The following is an 18,084-nucleotide window of genomic DNA, read 5'->3' on the forward strand; positions in this document are numbered from 1 at the left end:
CATTCTTTACTGATGCTCAGAGCCTATAGTGATCCAGCAAAGGTCAAGAGTCCCCAAAGCCAGTGCTTCTCAAACTTTAATATGCATGAGCATCACCTGATTCTTCAAGGTTGGGGTGAGGTTTAGATTCTGCAGTTTCAACAAGCTCTCAGTGATGTTGATGACTGAGCAGCAAGAACCTAAATTACCAAATCAAAACACCAGCTCTCCAACTCATCACAATTAATTTTATTCCACAGCATGTTTAGGGGAATGTTATTCTCAGGAAGATGTTTAGGACTCAAATAATTAAACAAAAAAACCTGGAAAGTACACACATTTATGTATCTCTTCTTTTCATTAAATATATATCTGTTTGGCAAAAAATGTTAGACTCTTTTATACAAAAACAAAGCAAAAAAAAAAAACCAAACAAACAAAAACCAACCCCCAAAACCAACAACCCAAACCCTTTGCAAATTGTCAATACCTGTAATAACTACAATGATGTAAACTTGGATGTCTGACAGCTTGACCATCTTGTGGAACCTGTGTTGCAGCAGAACCCCCCAGACCCTTAGATAGCAACTGCCTGTCATCGAGGCTTTTAGATTTAGTACATTAGAGATGAAGCAGGACGACTGATTTCAGCATTGTGCTTTCAGCTAAGGGGCTGGAGGAATGTGTGGCAATGAAGAAGGTAGGTCAGGGATGGGGCAGGGAGAAGAAACCCAAGACTAGCTGAGAGACAGAAAGGGTGGTCACAGCCACAGGGCAGACGTGATGTGGCCATGGGACCCTCAGATCGTGTCTGCTGACCCAACGCTTGTGAGAACTAGGATGAGGCAACCGCTGCTGCTCTTGGGACCAGAGAGGAACTGGGCAGGCAGAGGCCAGAATGGGGGAGGGAGGGCATTTAGAAGCAGATTCCAATTCACATGGAACTGGTGGTGTGAACAGACCCTCTGGGGAACGAGGAGTGGTGTTTGTCTTCTCGAGAAGCTAGATCGTTTCCGGTTCTTCCAGACCCAGAGCTTGAGGCACACCCCTGTGTCTGGCTGCAGATTGGGAGGAGGTCTGGGCTGCTGGCTTGGAGCCGCTAGGAGGGGAGGACTTGCCTGCTGGAATGAAGATGGAAGGGCCCTTTGGCTCTCTCATTGGCGGTGGATTTTGCTTTTCTCCCACCTTTGACTGCAGCGACGGGAGGTAACCTAAAGCAATGGAGTCTAGGAACAGAATCGGGGTGGTGAGCAGGATGCCAGGGAGGGGCAGAAAAATGCCAGAGTTAGAGGAGGCGAGGCCAAAGGAAGTGTGGACCCACAGCGTCCCTTGACCACAGCGGATTCCACGGTGTGGGCGCCTTTTCATTCTTCTCTCCTATTAGCTAAATCTTCCAGTTTTGGAGGGGGTGCATCTGGGCCCAGGGTGCTTCAATTACAGTCATAGACGAAGTCATAGTTGCTGGGCTCCTTGGGGATGGGTGGAGGCGCGTCGGGGATCTGAATGTTTTCCAGGTCCAGGAGGCGGAGCTTGATTTCCATGCTGAGCAGCGTGTCCAAGTCATTCCGTGTTAGGTCACTCATCATGTCTTTCCCCAGCAGCGCATTCAGCCCATCTGTCCAGATACAGTACTGGGGAGAAAGAAGGTGACAATGAGAACGACTGATGACAATTACAAGAGGAATAACAATAGCTAACACCAACTGATCACTCAGCAAGGACTGGGCTCTGTGCTAAGGGCTTTGCCTACATCATCATTTGATAGTCAGCACCTCTATAAAACTGACACTTCCGTTAGCATCTCTGTTTTACAGATGAGGGAACTGAGACAATGAGAAATTAAGTCACTTGGCAGTATGTGGAGTAGGTGGGATTTGAACTTATGCAATCTGCCTCCATCGTCTGCACTCTTCTGTACAAATAATGCCTCCCTACATAGCAGCAGGAGGATTTGAATTTTTTCTGCCTGTGCAACAGAATATCTCTAACATCCCACCAGTGAATCAAAGAGTTAAAGGTATTGGTAGAATATACCCTAACACTCCTGGACTCAACATCAGATCATACTTGCTACTCTCCTGACTCTGAGCAGTTCTAATCTAGAGCTAATATCTGACTATCCTGTTTGATTCCTGCACTCAAAATGACAGTCGAACTCCACTCTGGGGCTAATGGTGGTCCTACCTTTGTATTTCTTTTTTTTTTTTTTTTAATTCTTACCCTTGCTTTCAAGGGCAGCGACCCAGGCTAGGCCTACAGTAGATGAGTTTGTTCTCTGAGGCAGGACAATGCAGCTAAGTTCCTGCCCTCGAGTTCCTAGGGGTGTGCGGCCGGGGAAGGGCGGCCGCCCGCCTCCTTCCCCATCCGGGGCGCCGGGGTCGTGTCGATGGCTGAACACTTCCGGGGCCGCTACAACCTCCGCGGCTAGAGCGCCCTTCCTCAGCCGGTGAGGCCGCGATCCTACCTTTGTATTTCTTAGCAAAAGATTTAGGAATAGCTCAGTGCTGCCCAAGGTCTGGTGGACAAAATGGCTAAAATTATTGGGTGATCTTAATGGAAGGTGGCTTAGCTGCCAGTCTACGGACCTCTTCTGCCTGGGCTTCTGGTTTCTAAGGGTTTTCTCCTCCAGGTCTTTGGAGTCTGATCCCTGGGGACATCACCTGTTTTGGAAAGCACTCCATAGTAACCAACTAAGGATTTGGTTCTTCCCCTCTCATTAAAAATTAATCATGCCTTTGCTTCTTTCTCCAGTAGGCTATGAACTATGCTTCATTTATCTGAGTACCTGCCTTGCTCTTGTCAGCATCCCTCCAGAGGCTGAAATCCTGCCCTGACCATTAAAGCCATAATACTTGGTGAAGAACTAGCCTCTGCTGCCAACATCAGAAAACTGCCTGCATTCTGGATGTTGTGCTCAGCTCACCATTTAGGATGTCCTAGTCCTATTCAGGGCTTCTTTGATAGTAATTCTTTGATAGTAATTTCACTGCTCTTCCTGTGGGACTGATCTTCCTTCTAGAATGTGCTCTAGATTATCCCCTCTCTTGCCCTTACTGGGTCAAGTTGCAATTCCAGACCCTACTTAGCTTGTCCTTTGCACTGTGGTTACCTGGGCTATGTTCCAGAATATGACAGCAGATCTCAACAAAAAAGCACTATGAGACGGCAAGCTTTATACAGATCTTAAGTCACAGTGATGGCTTAGAAATCTACCCTGATGCACACTGGGGGCTCCACTTGTTAAGCCAAGGAGGTGTGTTATTAAGTCTGTCTGAGTAGGGCAGTCCTGAACTGTAGAGCTTTGGTTCGGCTTTGACTATGGGATCTCAGCCAGAGCACTCAACCCATCTAAGTATCAACTGAGGGCTAAGAGGTTTCTGGAAGTATTAGTGATCTTGTGAATGCCTTAGAGGGTTTCTAAACACATCTAAACGTTTGTTTCTTCATAAATAATCTTGATAAAAATAGAACCCAGGTCCTACTCTGTAGATCTTGATCTTACAAATCTTAGGTCAGGAAATTTTATTTAGAAAAGCTTCCAGCTAATTCTGATGTATCTCCATTTAGAAGCACCACTGAACCCCATGCTCTTTGAGGCCCCTTCCAGTTTAGACACTGTTTCACTGTAAATCCCTAAGTGCTGGGGTCGCTACTCTTTGTACACAGCCTTCCCAGTCCTGGCTAGCTTCCTAGTACAGATTAATTTAACCCACAGGAACACTTCTGTGGTGCTTTTCTTTTGAGAAGCAGCAAGCACAGAAAACTTTTTTAAAAAGCATCATGATCAATAAATAAAAACTGTAGTACTGAATCTGAGTTGGAAATATCGGTATAAATGTATGATGTATTTTGTCTTTTAAAAACATAACTCCAAGCTCTGTCTACAAAAATGCCTAAAAATAATCACCAACCCAGTAATAATAGGCACATTGAATGTCCAGATTCTGGTTGCTAAATACCAAAAGGAGTCAAAACTCCATAGAGAAAAGGCAGGGAATGCTCAAGAAGAACCTGGAGTATCTTGTCATGCCAGAATGCCTGAAAACTGCCAGGGTCATCTGTCAATAGGACTCAGAAGCCAACCAGAAGGTATTCCTACTTTCTCTATAGTTGTTCAGTCGCTCAGTCATGTCCAACTGTGTGCCACCCCATGGACTGCAGCATGCTAGGCTTCCATGTCCTTCATTGTCTCTTGGAGTTTGCGAAAACTCACGTCCATTGAGTCAATGATGCCATCCAACCATCTCATCCCATTGCCCCCTTTCTTCTCCTGCCTGCAATCTTGTCCAGTGAGTTAGCTCTTCACATCAGGTGACCAAAGTATTGAAGCTTCAGTGTCAGTCCTTCCAATGAATATTCAGGGATGATTTCCTTTAGGATTGACTGATTTAATCTCCTTGCAGTCCAAGGGACTCTCAAGGGTCTTTTCCAACACCACAGTTCAAAAGCATCAATTCTTTGTCACTCAACCTTCTTTACGGTTCACCTCTCACATTCATACATGACTACTGGAAAAACCATAGCTTTGACTATACAGACCTTTGTTGGTAAAGTGATGTCTCTGCCTTTTAATACACTGTCTAGCTTTGTCACAGATTTTCTTCCAAGGAGCAAATGTCTTTTAATTTCATGGCCGCAGTCACCATCCACAGTGATTTTGGAGCCCAAGAAAATAAAGTCTGTCACTGTTTCCATTTTTTCCTCCCATCTATTTGCCATGAAGTGATGGGACCAGATCTACTTTTTCTAGATAAGATAATTTGGACACTGATAATGACAATAATGGCAACCTATTGAAATGTAGGACTTCCCAGGTGGCGCTAGTGGTAAAGAACTTGTCTGCCAATGCAGGAGACATAAAAGACATGGGTTCGATACCTGGGTTGGGAAGATCCTCTGGAGGAAGGCATGGCAACCCACATCAGTATTCTCACCTGGAGAATACCATGGACAGAGAAGCCTGGCGAGTTACGGTCCATCGGGTCTTTAGAGGTGCACAAGGGGAGTATTTACAAATAAAATGATGACATCTGGATGCGCTTTGAAAATAATCTGGGGTATGGCAGCTGGGTGTGGGCGGGGATACAGGTGAAACTTCATTGTCTATGAGTTGATAATTGCTGAAGCTAGGGGATGGGCACTGGCAGGAAGTCCTGAGTCCAGGTCCTGCTTTCTTCCTTCCAAGCCACCCAGTACAGGGCTCAGATAGAAGGTGTTTCTGGAACAAGACCCCCATTGTTTAAATCCAGGTTCTATCACTTACTACTTGTTTGATCTGGAAAAAGTTTTTTAAGTTCTCTGTGGAGCATTATTTTTTTTCTTTTAATAAAATGGGAATAACATTAGCTTGTTTCTTTTACAGTTACAGAATGAAGATTGAGGGAGGTGAGGCACACAAAGCATTGAATGGTGCCTGGTTCAGAGTATTCCAGTTATAATTACTATTGTCTTTACTATTGTTGAGGTAGTCAATTTTGGGAGGCTTCTCTCTCCTCCTTTGATCAGTGAAGATATCTGTAATAGAACTTTCTGCTTTATGGAGCAATTATGCAAATAAAATGAGGCAATAGATATGAAAGTGGTCTGAAGAAATTAAAAGTATTCACAAGTGCATGGCATTTTTCTCCTCACTGCATCAATAAAAAGTGGCAGATATGAATAAAAATTTGGCAGTCTCAGAGCATTTATCCTTATCTGGAGTTAATGTACACTGGGCAAAACAGCCTTGTATAGATTTAAATAGCATCCTCAGTTCTACTATTTTAAGTGGTTTCCTATATATCTTGAATATGGTGGCCTGCGTACAACCACAGTTTTATTTAAAAAGAGAAATGGTAGGACACCGTATCTATTTTCAAGAAGATGAAGACAAAGTCATTCCCTTCCATGAACTAAATGTCAAGTAACACAGAATTATATTTAAGCACCACTTTAAATGCAGGATTTGCATCTAATCTTTCTTCTCTTTGGGGGATGTACAATTTTATCCAAAAGCTTCAAAGCAGTAAAAAACAAAACAAATACAGAATAACTTCTAAATGAGTTAAATCTCCCTGGGGAAATGGGGAACAAAATTCAAGTTCTATTAAAATGTTCCTTCCTTTCTAAAAGCTTTTTATGTTACCACATGCACAACAAAAATTTGAATGGTATCATCTAAAAATAAGAGTTTCAAGCATGATGTTGTGTTCTAGCTTACAAGAAAAAAAGTTAAATCAGCCATAGCTGCTACTTCATCTTACAAATGCATTTTCCTAGATTTATGCTAAATATTTTAAATATAGCTGACAGTGTGCTTCGAGAAGAGAAACAAATTATACATATAACAAGATGTCAAAAAGGAATAAAAGCATCTCAAAAATAAAATTCCAACAGCAGAGACAGTCCTAAACCTCTTAAAATAACTTAAACATGATAAAAAATCTAGTTCTCAAATGTTTTAAAGAATTGAGACAAATTTATTATGGGAAAATTTTGACCAAAACCTAAATATTCAATAAAAACAAAGCCATAGCTAAGGATGATATTTTTTCTGTAACAGTATGTCCTTACTATGAAGCACTTGTACCTTCTTCTTTACCATAAACTCTTGATTAAGCTAAGAAGAAGCTGAATCTGTTTAATTTGCAGTTTTTTGAGAGGTTTTCATTCTATTCTAAGTCAACAAAATGTGCATTTGCTCATAATTTTTCTTAGGTAGACTTAAAAAAAATTCTTTCCAGTATTTTTTTATCTGCTGTTTTTCTCAAGAAAATATGACATTCTCTCATAAATTAACCCCTGGAGATCTTTACCTCATGCTTGTCAGGAGCTATGAAGTTCAGTTGGCAGTTTGAGTCATACAAGATGGAGAAAGCAAGTTCAAGCACCTCCTGCAAGAGATTAGAGAAAACACCACACTGAAGACAATTTGCACGTTTTGCTTTTCAGTTACAAATGGCTGCAGATTGCACGTGGAATAGTGCCTGTAGTGGGTCCAGGCAAGAGGAGCGGTAGTGAGGCTGATGGGAAGAAGGACGATATTTTTCAAGATTCACAACACGTTTCCTTCTCTCTGTTCATGGGAGGTCTGCATGAACCAATTCGTTTAATTCTCAAGACAGTGCATGGAGCAAGTGTTATCATTCCCTTTTTATGGGAAGGAGCTCAGAGAGGTTAAGTGAGTTGTCCAAGGCCACACAGCCCCAAAGCTATGCTACTTTCCTATCTTCAACATCTCCCTCCCAGGGAGACCACGGAAAGTAGTAAACTCTTTCGCAATCAGCAACATTATGGGCTGCTCTATCTTCTATCATTTCCAAAAAGACAGGTGTTCATAGTGGGTATAAACTTCCTAAAACATGGAAGCTACATAGGAGGTAATGAGGCTTCGGGATGAATCCACTATCTTTAGGTAGTATGTCTGCCCTTTGATCTCTGAACTACTGTAGAGCAAAGTTTATATGAAACCTAGTTTTATCCTATAGTGGCTGCAGGGTATAAAGGACAGTATGGGCCCAAGTGGCAGAATAGCTGGATTCATTCATTGGTGAATGTCTCTTTGTTCGAGTGCCTGGGTTCATTCATAGTACAGACTATGAGACAGACCCAAAGGGCCAAGGACTAAGTGTTGCAGTCATTCCATTGTAGCTGAATGACCTTGGCTGAGACACTTAGTGTTGTTCCTAATATGTGCGTTAAAATATGCTTCTCAAATTGTACACACTATGCACTAATAGATATAATGATTATTCTACTGGATTGAGCAGTCAGCAGGTACAGTCTCTGGAAGATGAGAGTCACTGAACATCTTAGCACCCTGTATTGTGTTTGTGTGCGTGTATTAGTTGCTCTGCTGCTGCTGCTGCTAAGTCGCTTCAGTCGTGTCCGACTCTATGCGACCCCATAGACGGCAGCCCACCAGGCTCCCCTGTCCCTGGGATTCTCCAGGCAAGAACACTGGAGTGGGTTGCCATTTCCTTCTCAATGCATGAAAGTGAAAAGTCAAAGTGAAGTCGCTCAGTCGTGTCCGACTCTTTGCAACCCCATGGACTGCAGCCCACCAGGCTCCTCTGTCCATGGGATTTTCCAGGCAAGAGTACTGGAGTGGGGTGCCATCGCCGTCTCCAATTAGTTGCTCAGTCACATCCAACTCTTTGTGACCCCATGGACTGTAGCCCACCGGGTTCTATCCATGGAATTCTCCTGGCAAGAATACTGGAGTGGGTAGCCATTTCCTTCTCCAGGGGATCATCCTGACCCACGGATCGAACTTGCATCTCCTGTGTCTTCTCCATTATAGGCAGATTCTTTACCATCTGAGCCACCAAGGCAGCCCCTTTCAACACCCTAACAACTCCTAATTTGGAGGAAAGAGCCAAGTGAGTCCACATCGATGCTCTGCATCACTACAAAACTCATGTGCTAGCCTACCTTCTGTCTCTGTGTCTATTAGGCACCACTGAGGACTGCCCCTTTCCCTCACGGTATGATCTAGGAGCTGCATTCTCAGTAACCACCCGCAGGCGTTCTTTCTTAGGGAAGTAGACCTCTCCACATCATTCTCTACCTCAACATCTGTCAGAGGATTTGTCTTTGGCCAGTAACTCACAGCAAGAATGCTCCAGAAAGAAGACAGAAGGGAGAAAGATGAGGTCACTGCCTCTAGATTTAAGAATTTCAGATGAGAAAGAATTCTCCCAAGCGGACTCCAAAGGCTCAACATTAGGCGGATGCCTCTCCTGACACAGTCAGCCATCAGGCTATTTGTGGCTCTCATGAATTCTGTGTTTGGCTAGACTCTAGCTGTCCCCTCATTAAGGGAAAGCAGCTTTTGTTCTGAACCCAGACCTAACAGTATCTCATCCTCTTAGGGTATCCTCACCCTACCAGAAATAGAAACAGGTGAAGGAAAAACTGCTGAATCACAGACCAGGATCTATTCTGCAAGACTACCCACTCTGAATTTTTCATTCTTTTTTTCCTTAGGATTCTATTCAAGCCTGCCCAGGAAAGATCAATAAAATTGGAAAAGAGTTCACCAACAAACAAAAACAATTTCCCCATAAGTTTAGCATCTCTTTCAGGTCTTTTAGTGCATAATGAAAATGGTCATGGGTCCTAACAGTGGTACCATAATTGGTGTCATCCTTTTAAAAAAGCCTGTAAGGCAGTCCATATCAAGAACAAGCCGTCCCACTTTTGGAGTTACTCCTAAAAAAATTCAAAAGGAAGCAAAACTGTATATACTATTATCTGTAAGAATGTAACAGAACAGAAAAACACAGCACTGCACTCAGTTGTGCCTGACTCTGCGACCCCATGCACTGTAGCCTGCTAAGCTCCTCACTCCGTGGGATTTTTCAGGCAAGAATACTGGAGTGGGTTGCCACTTCCTTCTCCAGAGGATTGCTCCATCCCGGGAATTGAACCTGGGTCTCCTGGGTTGCAGGTGGTCTCCCGCATTGCAGGTGTATTCTTTACCAACTGAGCCACCAAGGAAGCCATAAGAATGTAATACAAGGAACTAAATAAATGTCCTCCCTTCTTTGGGTAAAACATTAAATAAAGAAATCACAAATTAGCAACCCTGCAAAATAAATGCTGCTAGGCATTAAGTAGCAGCAGCAGCATATATTTCGCAGGGTTGTTAATGGGAAATGGCAACCCACTCCAGTGTTCTTGCCTGGAGAATCCCAAGGATGGGGGAACCTGGTGGGCTGCCGTCTACGGGGTCGCACAGAGTCGGGCATGACTGAAGCGACTTAGCAGCAGCAGCAGGCATTAAGTATAATTACAAACATTTGATTTTAAGTGGAAAAACAAACAAGAGAAATGAACATTATTTACATACTGATCACAACTAGGAACAATGTCTAGCTGTGGTTGGAGACTGGAACCGAATATGTGAAATGAAAATAATTATGTTAAGGTGCTGGGATCATAGGTGATTATTTTCTTTTAAAAAACTGAAAACATTTTTCAACAAAATGTTAAGCTCTAATCTCCTAAATTCATAAAAACTGTTCTTAGATGAGAAACATTGATATAGATGATGATTTCTTTACTAATCTTAGTGTCATCCCCTGGAAAAATTCTGACTCGTACTTAGGAGATTGGAGAGAAAGGAGAGGAGGGGCTTTGCTTCTGGACACCCAGTCAGTACATCACAGCAGCACCAGGTGACCTTCAGAAGTCAACAGGAAAAGGTGAGACTGACAACGGATTTCTGACTGATGCTAGACCATGCCTGCTGCTCTGCTTAGGGCAGGCACATTAATCATCCCCTTGCTTACGACAGCAGGTGTGAGCATCACCAGAGCCCAGACGTGGCCTCTTGACTAGGTGCTGAAGTCTCTTGAGACCAGAGTGTCAGTGTGGCTGTCCTTGTGACACTTTCTCTTCCACAGGGCATGGAGTAGGAAGAAAAAGGAGGGGGGGCTGCCAACTTTAGGTTTTGCCCTTCTAAGGCATTTACCAGCGAGGACGTGAAAGAGAGGAACTGTCATGACCTAGATTTCTGATAAACACAGGCAGGGAATAGGAAATTCGTGAGAATGTCAATCCCCACTTTAATTTCACCAAAGCTGCCTGGGAGGGGTTGGAGGAATTACTTCTCTGAGTCGCACGCCTGCGTTAAAGGCTGCTATCACTTATAATGAGTTTTATTGACGTCTCCAGTTGGCTGTCATTGAGGCTTTGGTGGAGGTCAGCTCTCTAGCACTTTGAGCAGGCAGGCTGCAGAGCTGGCAGCGACGGCCTCTCGGGCTAACACTCTAGAAGCGGCCACCTGTCCAAACTGTCTGTGAGGGAGAGAGGTGCCAGGAGGCGGTGGAGTAAGTGGTTGTGGATCTGGGGCAGCATCCCCCTCAGGGGCCTCTTGTCACACACCACAACACTCTCTTAGATATTTGATGCTCTGCGGTTTTGCTACTCACTACCTAAGGTCTTTTATTCACTCTGGATCTAAGTCAGTGAAAAATCATGTCCAGGAGTAGCTTATTTCCATCCTCCATCTCACTAATTCATATGTCCTCCCCTCACATGTGGAGGAAGGCCTGGGATAAGTGAGTTCTGTGGCTGGAGGATACAGGAGGAACTCGCCCTATGACCTCTGACCCTACTCAACCTTCTGGCCCTGGGTCTAATGACAAGGTATACAGGGTCAGGGGATGCTCAGAGAAATTCTGGGCATGATGGTGTCTTGGTTTGGGGATTTCCACCTTCCAGGGCCACGTGATGGGCTGATGGAATATGAGAGTAGAGTTTTATACAACATAATTTCACTGTAAAGTGTTGGCTGCCATTCCTTACATTGTTTTGGGGTGACTTGTCTAATTTGGCCATCTCACCTGGCATTCACTTTAATCATGTTGGTTCTCCAGCATCTATCCATGTTATCTTGAGGGCAAAGCATTTTGATTACAGATGTGTACATAACTTGGCATGTGTGTGTGCTAAACGTGGCCAGAGAAATAGTAGATTTCATAGCTATTAACACTGCGGCTCATCTGTATACCTATGAGTTTGACTTTCTATTGTAGAAGGTAAAATCAGTCATTCATATATTATATAGTGAGAGGGTTTTGCCTTCTGTGAAGTAGCTTTATGTTTGGGCCCCATCTATCTGAGCCAATAGTTCTCCAACCCATTTTCATCTCTGTCCCCATCAATCCTACTGTGAATTCAATGTTTCTCAGTCAGAGGATATTCATCAGATGTCAAAAGACCCCACGCGCCTTTCATATATTGTTTCCTTCTCCTAGAAGGTCTTCCCCTCTCTTCTTTTCAAAACCCAGCTCAGACATCACTTCCTCCATGAACCTTCTCAAAATCCCAGGCTCCCCTTGTTTTTAAATTTACTGGGGCATAGGCACCATTGGATTATAATAGCATGTGGATCATTAAATCTTGTATCTGCTCTAGACACAAAATATCAGGGGCCAGGTCATATTTATCTTTGGATTCCCAGCACCCGGCACAGGTCTGGTATAAAGAAAATACTCAATATAGTGTGACTATGAATGATGAATGAAATAACTCTGAATAAAAGGCTTTTTGCTTAAGATCAGGATTTTCAAGTCAATACTAGAACATCATCTTCTAATATAATCTGCTTCTAATTTCAGGTACATTAATCATACTGGAAAAATAAATCTGGGCTCTGGGCATGGTGAAATGGAAGCATGTCTCAGGTCAAACATATTCCTATCCCTTTCACTGATATCTGGTTAGAGTTTTCCTCTGGTGATTGCATGCTATTTAACTTCTAAAGCCCAAGGCAGTAGGATAAGTACCAGGACTGCCTACTTTCAAAAATACAGTAACAAATCAACTTTATTTCATGAACCACAGAGTTTGAATTTAGAATCCTTAATCCTTAAAAGTCAAATTCTTCCAATTCAATTTCCATTCACCCATGAAAATTCTTTTCAAGTATCAGGAATTTCCTACTCTCTCTGTGAAGAAGCCAATACTTTTTGTGTCCACAGAAATTTGTTGCACCAACTTCTTTTAAACAAGTTAGACTCAGCTCCAGGAGGACAGGGCTGTGTCTGCCTGTGCATCACTCTGTGCCTATAGCCCATCCTATCTCAAGTGCTCTAATGCTGACTGAGTGAAGGACTCTATGAAAAAAGACCTCTGCCTCAAGGGAAAGGATCAGTCCCTTTCCTTTATCTATTTCTAGGACCTTAGACTGTGCCTGGCATGTCAGCTGTTGAATGAGCAAGAAGTACTACCAGTTACCAACAGATCTGAATGTCCAGTTTGCCCTGCTCATAATTAAGCTAACCAAGAGTCCTGGGGCATAAAATGTCAGAATCTACTGTCTAGCTGGAAAAGCTGAAGAGCCAGCAGCAGGCCTTGGTTGCTGCCCACTGCCATGCCCTGACAGGCCTCCTGTGGACACACTTTGGCCAGCCCTCCTTTTAAGTTGCAGGCCTCTTCTTTCCATCTCATCCCATCTCATCCTCCACTGCCCCCTTCTCCTTTTGCCTTCAGTCTTTCCCAGCATCAGAAGATATGGTTGGATAGCATCACTGACTCAATGGACAGGAATCTGAGCAAACTCTGAGAGATAGTGGAGTACAGGACTTAGTGACCGAATGACAACAACTCCCCTTTCCTATCCAGAAGTCCCAGAGGTAGGGAGGAGCAGGCCTCTGGATCATTGGGGAAGGGGTGTGAGTGGGTTAGGAAATAAATTATTAGAATTTCGGGTTTCCTTTCTACTTTCTGACATTTTTCCTGATGCATCAAATATATGAGCACTATTAATATTATAAGACAAATTATTTTCATATGTATACAAATGAAAAAGCCAGGCTAGCAGAGCTACTACTACCTCTCTTAGCCTTCTAGGCTAGCAGATCCCAGAAAGTAGCCTTCATTTGAAGTCTTATCATGTGTTTACAGCACTGTGTCCCATTTACCAATCCATTCTTCCATCATCCAACCACCTCTCTCTCCATCCATTCATCTATCACTCATTCATCTGCCCACTTGCCCAGTTTTCTATAAGTGTCACCACAATTTTTAAAAATAAGGTTGGAAAAGTCATTCACTCAGTTTGTTTTGTTCTCCTCTAAAGGGAGAGGAATCTGAAACAAGAAGGCCAAAATCAGCCACATACATCCTAGGCTCAAATGAGCTCATCTCCATACCTGTTTTGACATTGATGGCTTGTATCTTCTTTCATTTTCTTTTGGTTAGTCAAGCTAGAAATTTCAATTTCATTTATATTTTCCAAGGACCAAGTTTTGCATTTGTTGATTTTCTCTACTATTTTCCTGTTTTCAATTTCATTGATCTCTAATATTTATTATTTCTTTTCTTCTGTTTTCTTTAGGCTTAAATTGCTCTTCTTTCTCTAGTTCCCTAAGGTGGAAACTTTACTGATTTTAGACTTTTCCTCTTTCCTAATATATGCATTTAATGCTATACATTTCCCTTTCATCACAACCCACCCATTTTAGTAAGTTATATTTTCATTTTACTTAGTGTAAAACATTTTGTTATTTCTGTTTAGACTACCTCTTTGGACTATGGGTTATTTGGAAGTGTGTTCTGAAATTTCCAAACATTTTGGGGATTTTCCATCTATCTTTCTGTTATTGATTTCTAGTCTAATTCCATCGTGAATTAGAATACAGTTTGTATGACTGTTACTTCTACATTTGTTAAGATCTATTTTATGACCCAGAATGTGGTCAGTCTTGGTGAATGTTTCTTGTGAGCTTGAGAAAAATGTATATTCTGCTGTTGAGTAGATTTTCTATTAATGTTAATTGGATCAAGTTAATTGATGGTGCTGTTCAGGTCATCAATATCCTTATTGATCTTCTGCTCACTTGATCTATCAATTACTGACAGAGGGTTACTGAAGTCTCCAGGACAATAATGGATTTGTGAATTTCTTCTTCCAGTTCTCTCAGTTTGCCTCGTGCATTTTCATCTTTGTTCATCCCATTACTTTCACCTCTCTTAGTTTCTATATTTAAGTGGGTTTCTTGGAGGAAAACATATATTTAGTCTTGCTTCTTATCTACTCAAATAATCCCTTTTAATTGGCGTATTTAGACCATCGACATTTAAAATGACTATTGACATAGTTATATTATGTCTGCCAAGTTTGCAACTTTTTTCATTTGTTGCATTTGTTTTTTATTTTCTCTCTTTTTTTTTTAAAAAAACTTTATCCTGTTTTGAGTATCCTTACTTCTTCCTCCTGTACATTTTGACTTTTCTGTCATTCATTTTACTTATCCATATGCTATAGATATAACACATTTTAAAATTATTATTTTAAGCAAAGAGTTACCTTTTAGATTAATTAATAAGAAAAAAATATACTTTTCTTTTACCTTCATATATTCCTTCCCTAATACTCTTTGCCTCCAAGGGCAAATGCCTCCAAACTGGGGACAAAGGAAATTCCTCTACCTTTTCAGACAATGCTGCCCCCCACACCTTCTGTTATGGAATCTAGGCTGTCATGGTGAACAACATGGTGGGAAGGGTGAAAAATACTGCAATGTGAAGAGTATTCAAGCAATATACAACTTTGGGAACATTTTCTCCCTTAAGCTGAATTTGAACTGTTTCAAATATGGGAAACAATATTTCCCATGATGCTGAAGAATATTAGGCCTTGAAAATTTTTCTCAGATTTTTGGGAGTCATCTGGTCTCTCTTCCATTTCCCAGACTTCTCTGAGACCCCATAGGGGTAACTAAGAAGAAGAAAATGGAAGAGATTGGGGAGAAAATGCAGAAGGGAGACTATGAACATAAATAGGAGGGTAGGAGGGGCCCAGAGGACGGAGATGAGTGGAAAGACTTGAGAGAAGACTGGTAACATCAGTGAGGGCAATTCCTAGGGCTGTATATGGACAGGAAGTGGGAGAATACAAGACATGGTAGGGATTCAGCAAGTGATCAGTGAGAGAAAGAGTAAGACTGAGAAATGTAAAAGGAATCAGGGAAGGAAAAGGAACTGAGTTTAAGAGATGTGTAACTGCGTGACACATCTGCACACACACACACACACACACACACTCCCCAACCACACAGGCATAGCTACCAAAGAAGGGCCCATTGTAGTCACTAACTGCGTTGTGCAGACAGAACTACTTAGAATAATTTGGAAATCATACCTTATTTTGTTTAAGGGCACCTTTCTCTTTCATATGAGGGCAGTCCTTTCCCGTCACCACAGCTTTGATATCTGCCACCGGCACTGAAATTCATAAGAGAAAATGAAAGTAATTACATCATGTGACCGTGTAAGTGTCCATAAAATAGCAAGACTAAGCATTATCGAGTCTGTTGGGACAGCTGCCATTCCCAGACACTATAGCAGGAAGAGACAAGAGATGAAGAGAGGGAGAAGTCAGGCAGGCTCCAGGACAAGGAACTAAAATATACTCTTAATATTCTGGTAGAAAGTATTCCTGGGGAGAAAAATCTATGTTCATAAGTAGAATTTGTTTCAAGAAAAGAAATACCTAAAAAAAAAGATTGCACACAATAAAAAACCCACCATAGTTGTGTTAAAAGTGATGGCATTAGAAGAACCAATAATGATATAAGTAATAGTGGTACTGATACTGATTTTATGGAAGACATCTATGTGCCAGGAGCAAATGCCAAGTGCTTCCTATAGACTGATATCTCTTACTATAGTAGTGACATCACTTTAGTTTCTGAGTTTTGGATAATAAGGGGAAGTAACCCTATTACAAAAAAATCTATCTGAACATAAACCATTCTGAACTCTCACTCTCCAAATTCTCCCTCTTGCCATCTCATTAATTCTCACAACCATTCTGTGAGGCAGGTTTTGTTATTCCTAGTTTATGGACAACAAAACTAAACTCTATTAAATAAAGGGAACATTCCTTTCTGTTAGGGAAATAGTAGCTGGCACTTATCTTGGAAATCCTGAGAATAATGCAGTTAGATAAAATGATGTTATCTATCGTCTTATTCAGGACTTGCGGGAAGATAAAAGATATGGAAAGGCTTTTGCCCTTAATGCTTTTGTTAAGATCATCTGATGGAGAGAAGGCTGCAGGATGGTTTGGAAACTTTGTTTTTTTTTTTGGTTTGGAAACTTAATTTTAAAAACTGCAGAGTTATCTGTCCCTTTCCAACTCCTAATCTTTCAGTCCCTCAAGGGACTCTAGGGGCTCAGTTAGGATGTGCAGAAGCTTTGATTCATCAATTCCTTGGACTCCTCCAATGATGAAGATAATGAGAGATTTGACCATTAAAGTTCACCTACTTTTATTGGGGCATTGGGTTCTGGGGGTGACATTTAGATGAAGATAAAATTATAAAATATGTAGAATATCAACATGATATAACAGGAAGGCTCTTTAAAAGCTAACATTTTCCGGGTACCCTAAAGTTGCTAAGAACTCTGTCCAAATCCGTGATACCTCCAGAGCTCTCTCGAATCCTAGCGAAGAGTGGTGCTGTGATGAAATCTTCTAGGATTCTCTGACGGCACCTCCTGCTCTCTGTCCCACCACATCTGCTCCTCTAGCGTGGACTCCTGGTTCTAGATTCCTTGGTAGATAGGACTTGTTCTCATTAATAACGTTCTGGGCACATGGAAGACCATGCTTCTCAGCAACTTTTGCATTTAGGTGGGCCCGAATAGTGATTAGCTCTGGTAATGAAACATGAGAGGAGATGGCCTGGCTCTTTTCCTGGCTGAGGCAGTGAGAAGCCCACTTCCATCAGCCTCTCTTCCCCAGCCACAGGGACTGATTAGGCCACGTGGTCCCTCCAGATGGTACAGCTCTGGGATGTCAGAGCAGCCATCAGCCTGTGTCCCTGTGATCATGCAGAGCAGTCCTTTGAAAGCACATGTCAGTTATATAATTGAGGAGCGAGAAATAAACTGTTGTGAGTCAGTGAGGTTTGGGGGGTTATTTATTCCTGAAGCTTAATGTAGCAATGCAGCCTCTTTTGAGTGGCCTGACCCTTGACCTTGGACCCCCTTCCTCCCCTACCTGGCTTCTTGGGATCGGCATCTTCTTGTAGACAGTCCTTGTGATTTCTGAACTTTCCTTTGATCACAGCCATTGACTTTCAGCTTTTCTCAAATCCATTTTCATAACCAACAATCAACCCTGTTCTCAGTGGCCAACCTGGCTACCTACTTGCTTCTCTGGGAGGAGATACTTGGGCACTTTGGGAAGTTGGGTTTACTTAGTGTTTACTTTTCAGTGGAAAACGTACCACTGAAGTGAATTTGTGATATAATTAATGTACAAACTCCAAAACCCTTCTCAAGCCTCAGATGGAGTTTGAGTAGCAAGCACCTCCTAGAAAGTCTTCTGCTGTTCAAATATGTAACGTGCTCAGTGAATGAGAGAGTGTGTCTATGACTGGTAAATAGTAAGTTACCCCTTGGCTCTGAAAACCCATCATGTGGAGCAGGACAAGGGTCACACTAAGGTCTGCTGTGGGAGCAGTCTTCAGAATCTCTAATAAGCGGGCAGCGGGGGAGAGAAGGCATGCTTCCACCATGCTGGTGGCAGTACGTATTTTATGTGTTTCATATGCATCGCCCCCTGTCAAGGAGAAAAGCTGCTGTATTTCTCACAGGATTGTG

The 18,084-nt window shown here is 42.3% G+C and overlaps 1 protein-coding gene across 5 annotated transcripts in view; it reads right to left on the reverse strand.

Annotated features, from left to right (window-relative positions):
- Positions 1-207: 207 nt before the first annotated feature.
- The window catches only part of ELMO1 (engulfment and cell motility 1), a 585,429-nt gene continuing 567,552 nt past the window's right edge, over positions 208-18,084 (reverse strand). For all 5 annotated transcript variants that reach the window (XM_005889093.3, XM_070369538.1, XM_005889094.3 and 2 more), the window contains 3 exons: positions 15,614-15,696; positions 6,774-6,851; positions 208-1,610 (listed from right to left, as the gene is read on the reverse strand). In XM_005889093.3, the coding sequence (XP_005889155.1) occupies positions 1,410-1,610; positions 6,774-6,851; positions 15,614-15,696 (362 nt within the window). In that variant the 3' untranslated portion in view covers positions 208-1,409. The remainder of the gene's footprint in view (positions 1,611-6,773; positions 6,852-15,613; positions 15,697-18,084) is intronic.

This window comes from Bos mutus, chromosome 4 (assembly GCF_027580195.1).
Source record: "Bos mutus isolate GX-2022 chromosome 4, NWIPB_WYAK_1.1, whole genome shotgun sequence".
NCBI lineage: Eukaryota > Metazoa > Chordata > Mammalia > Artiodactyla > Bovidae > Bos > Bos mutus.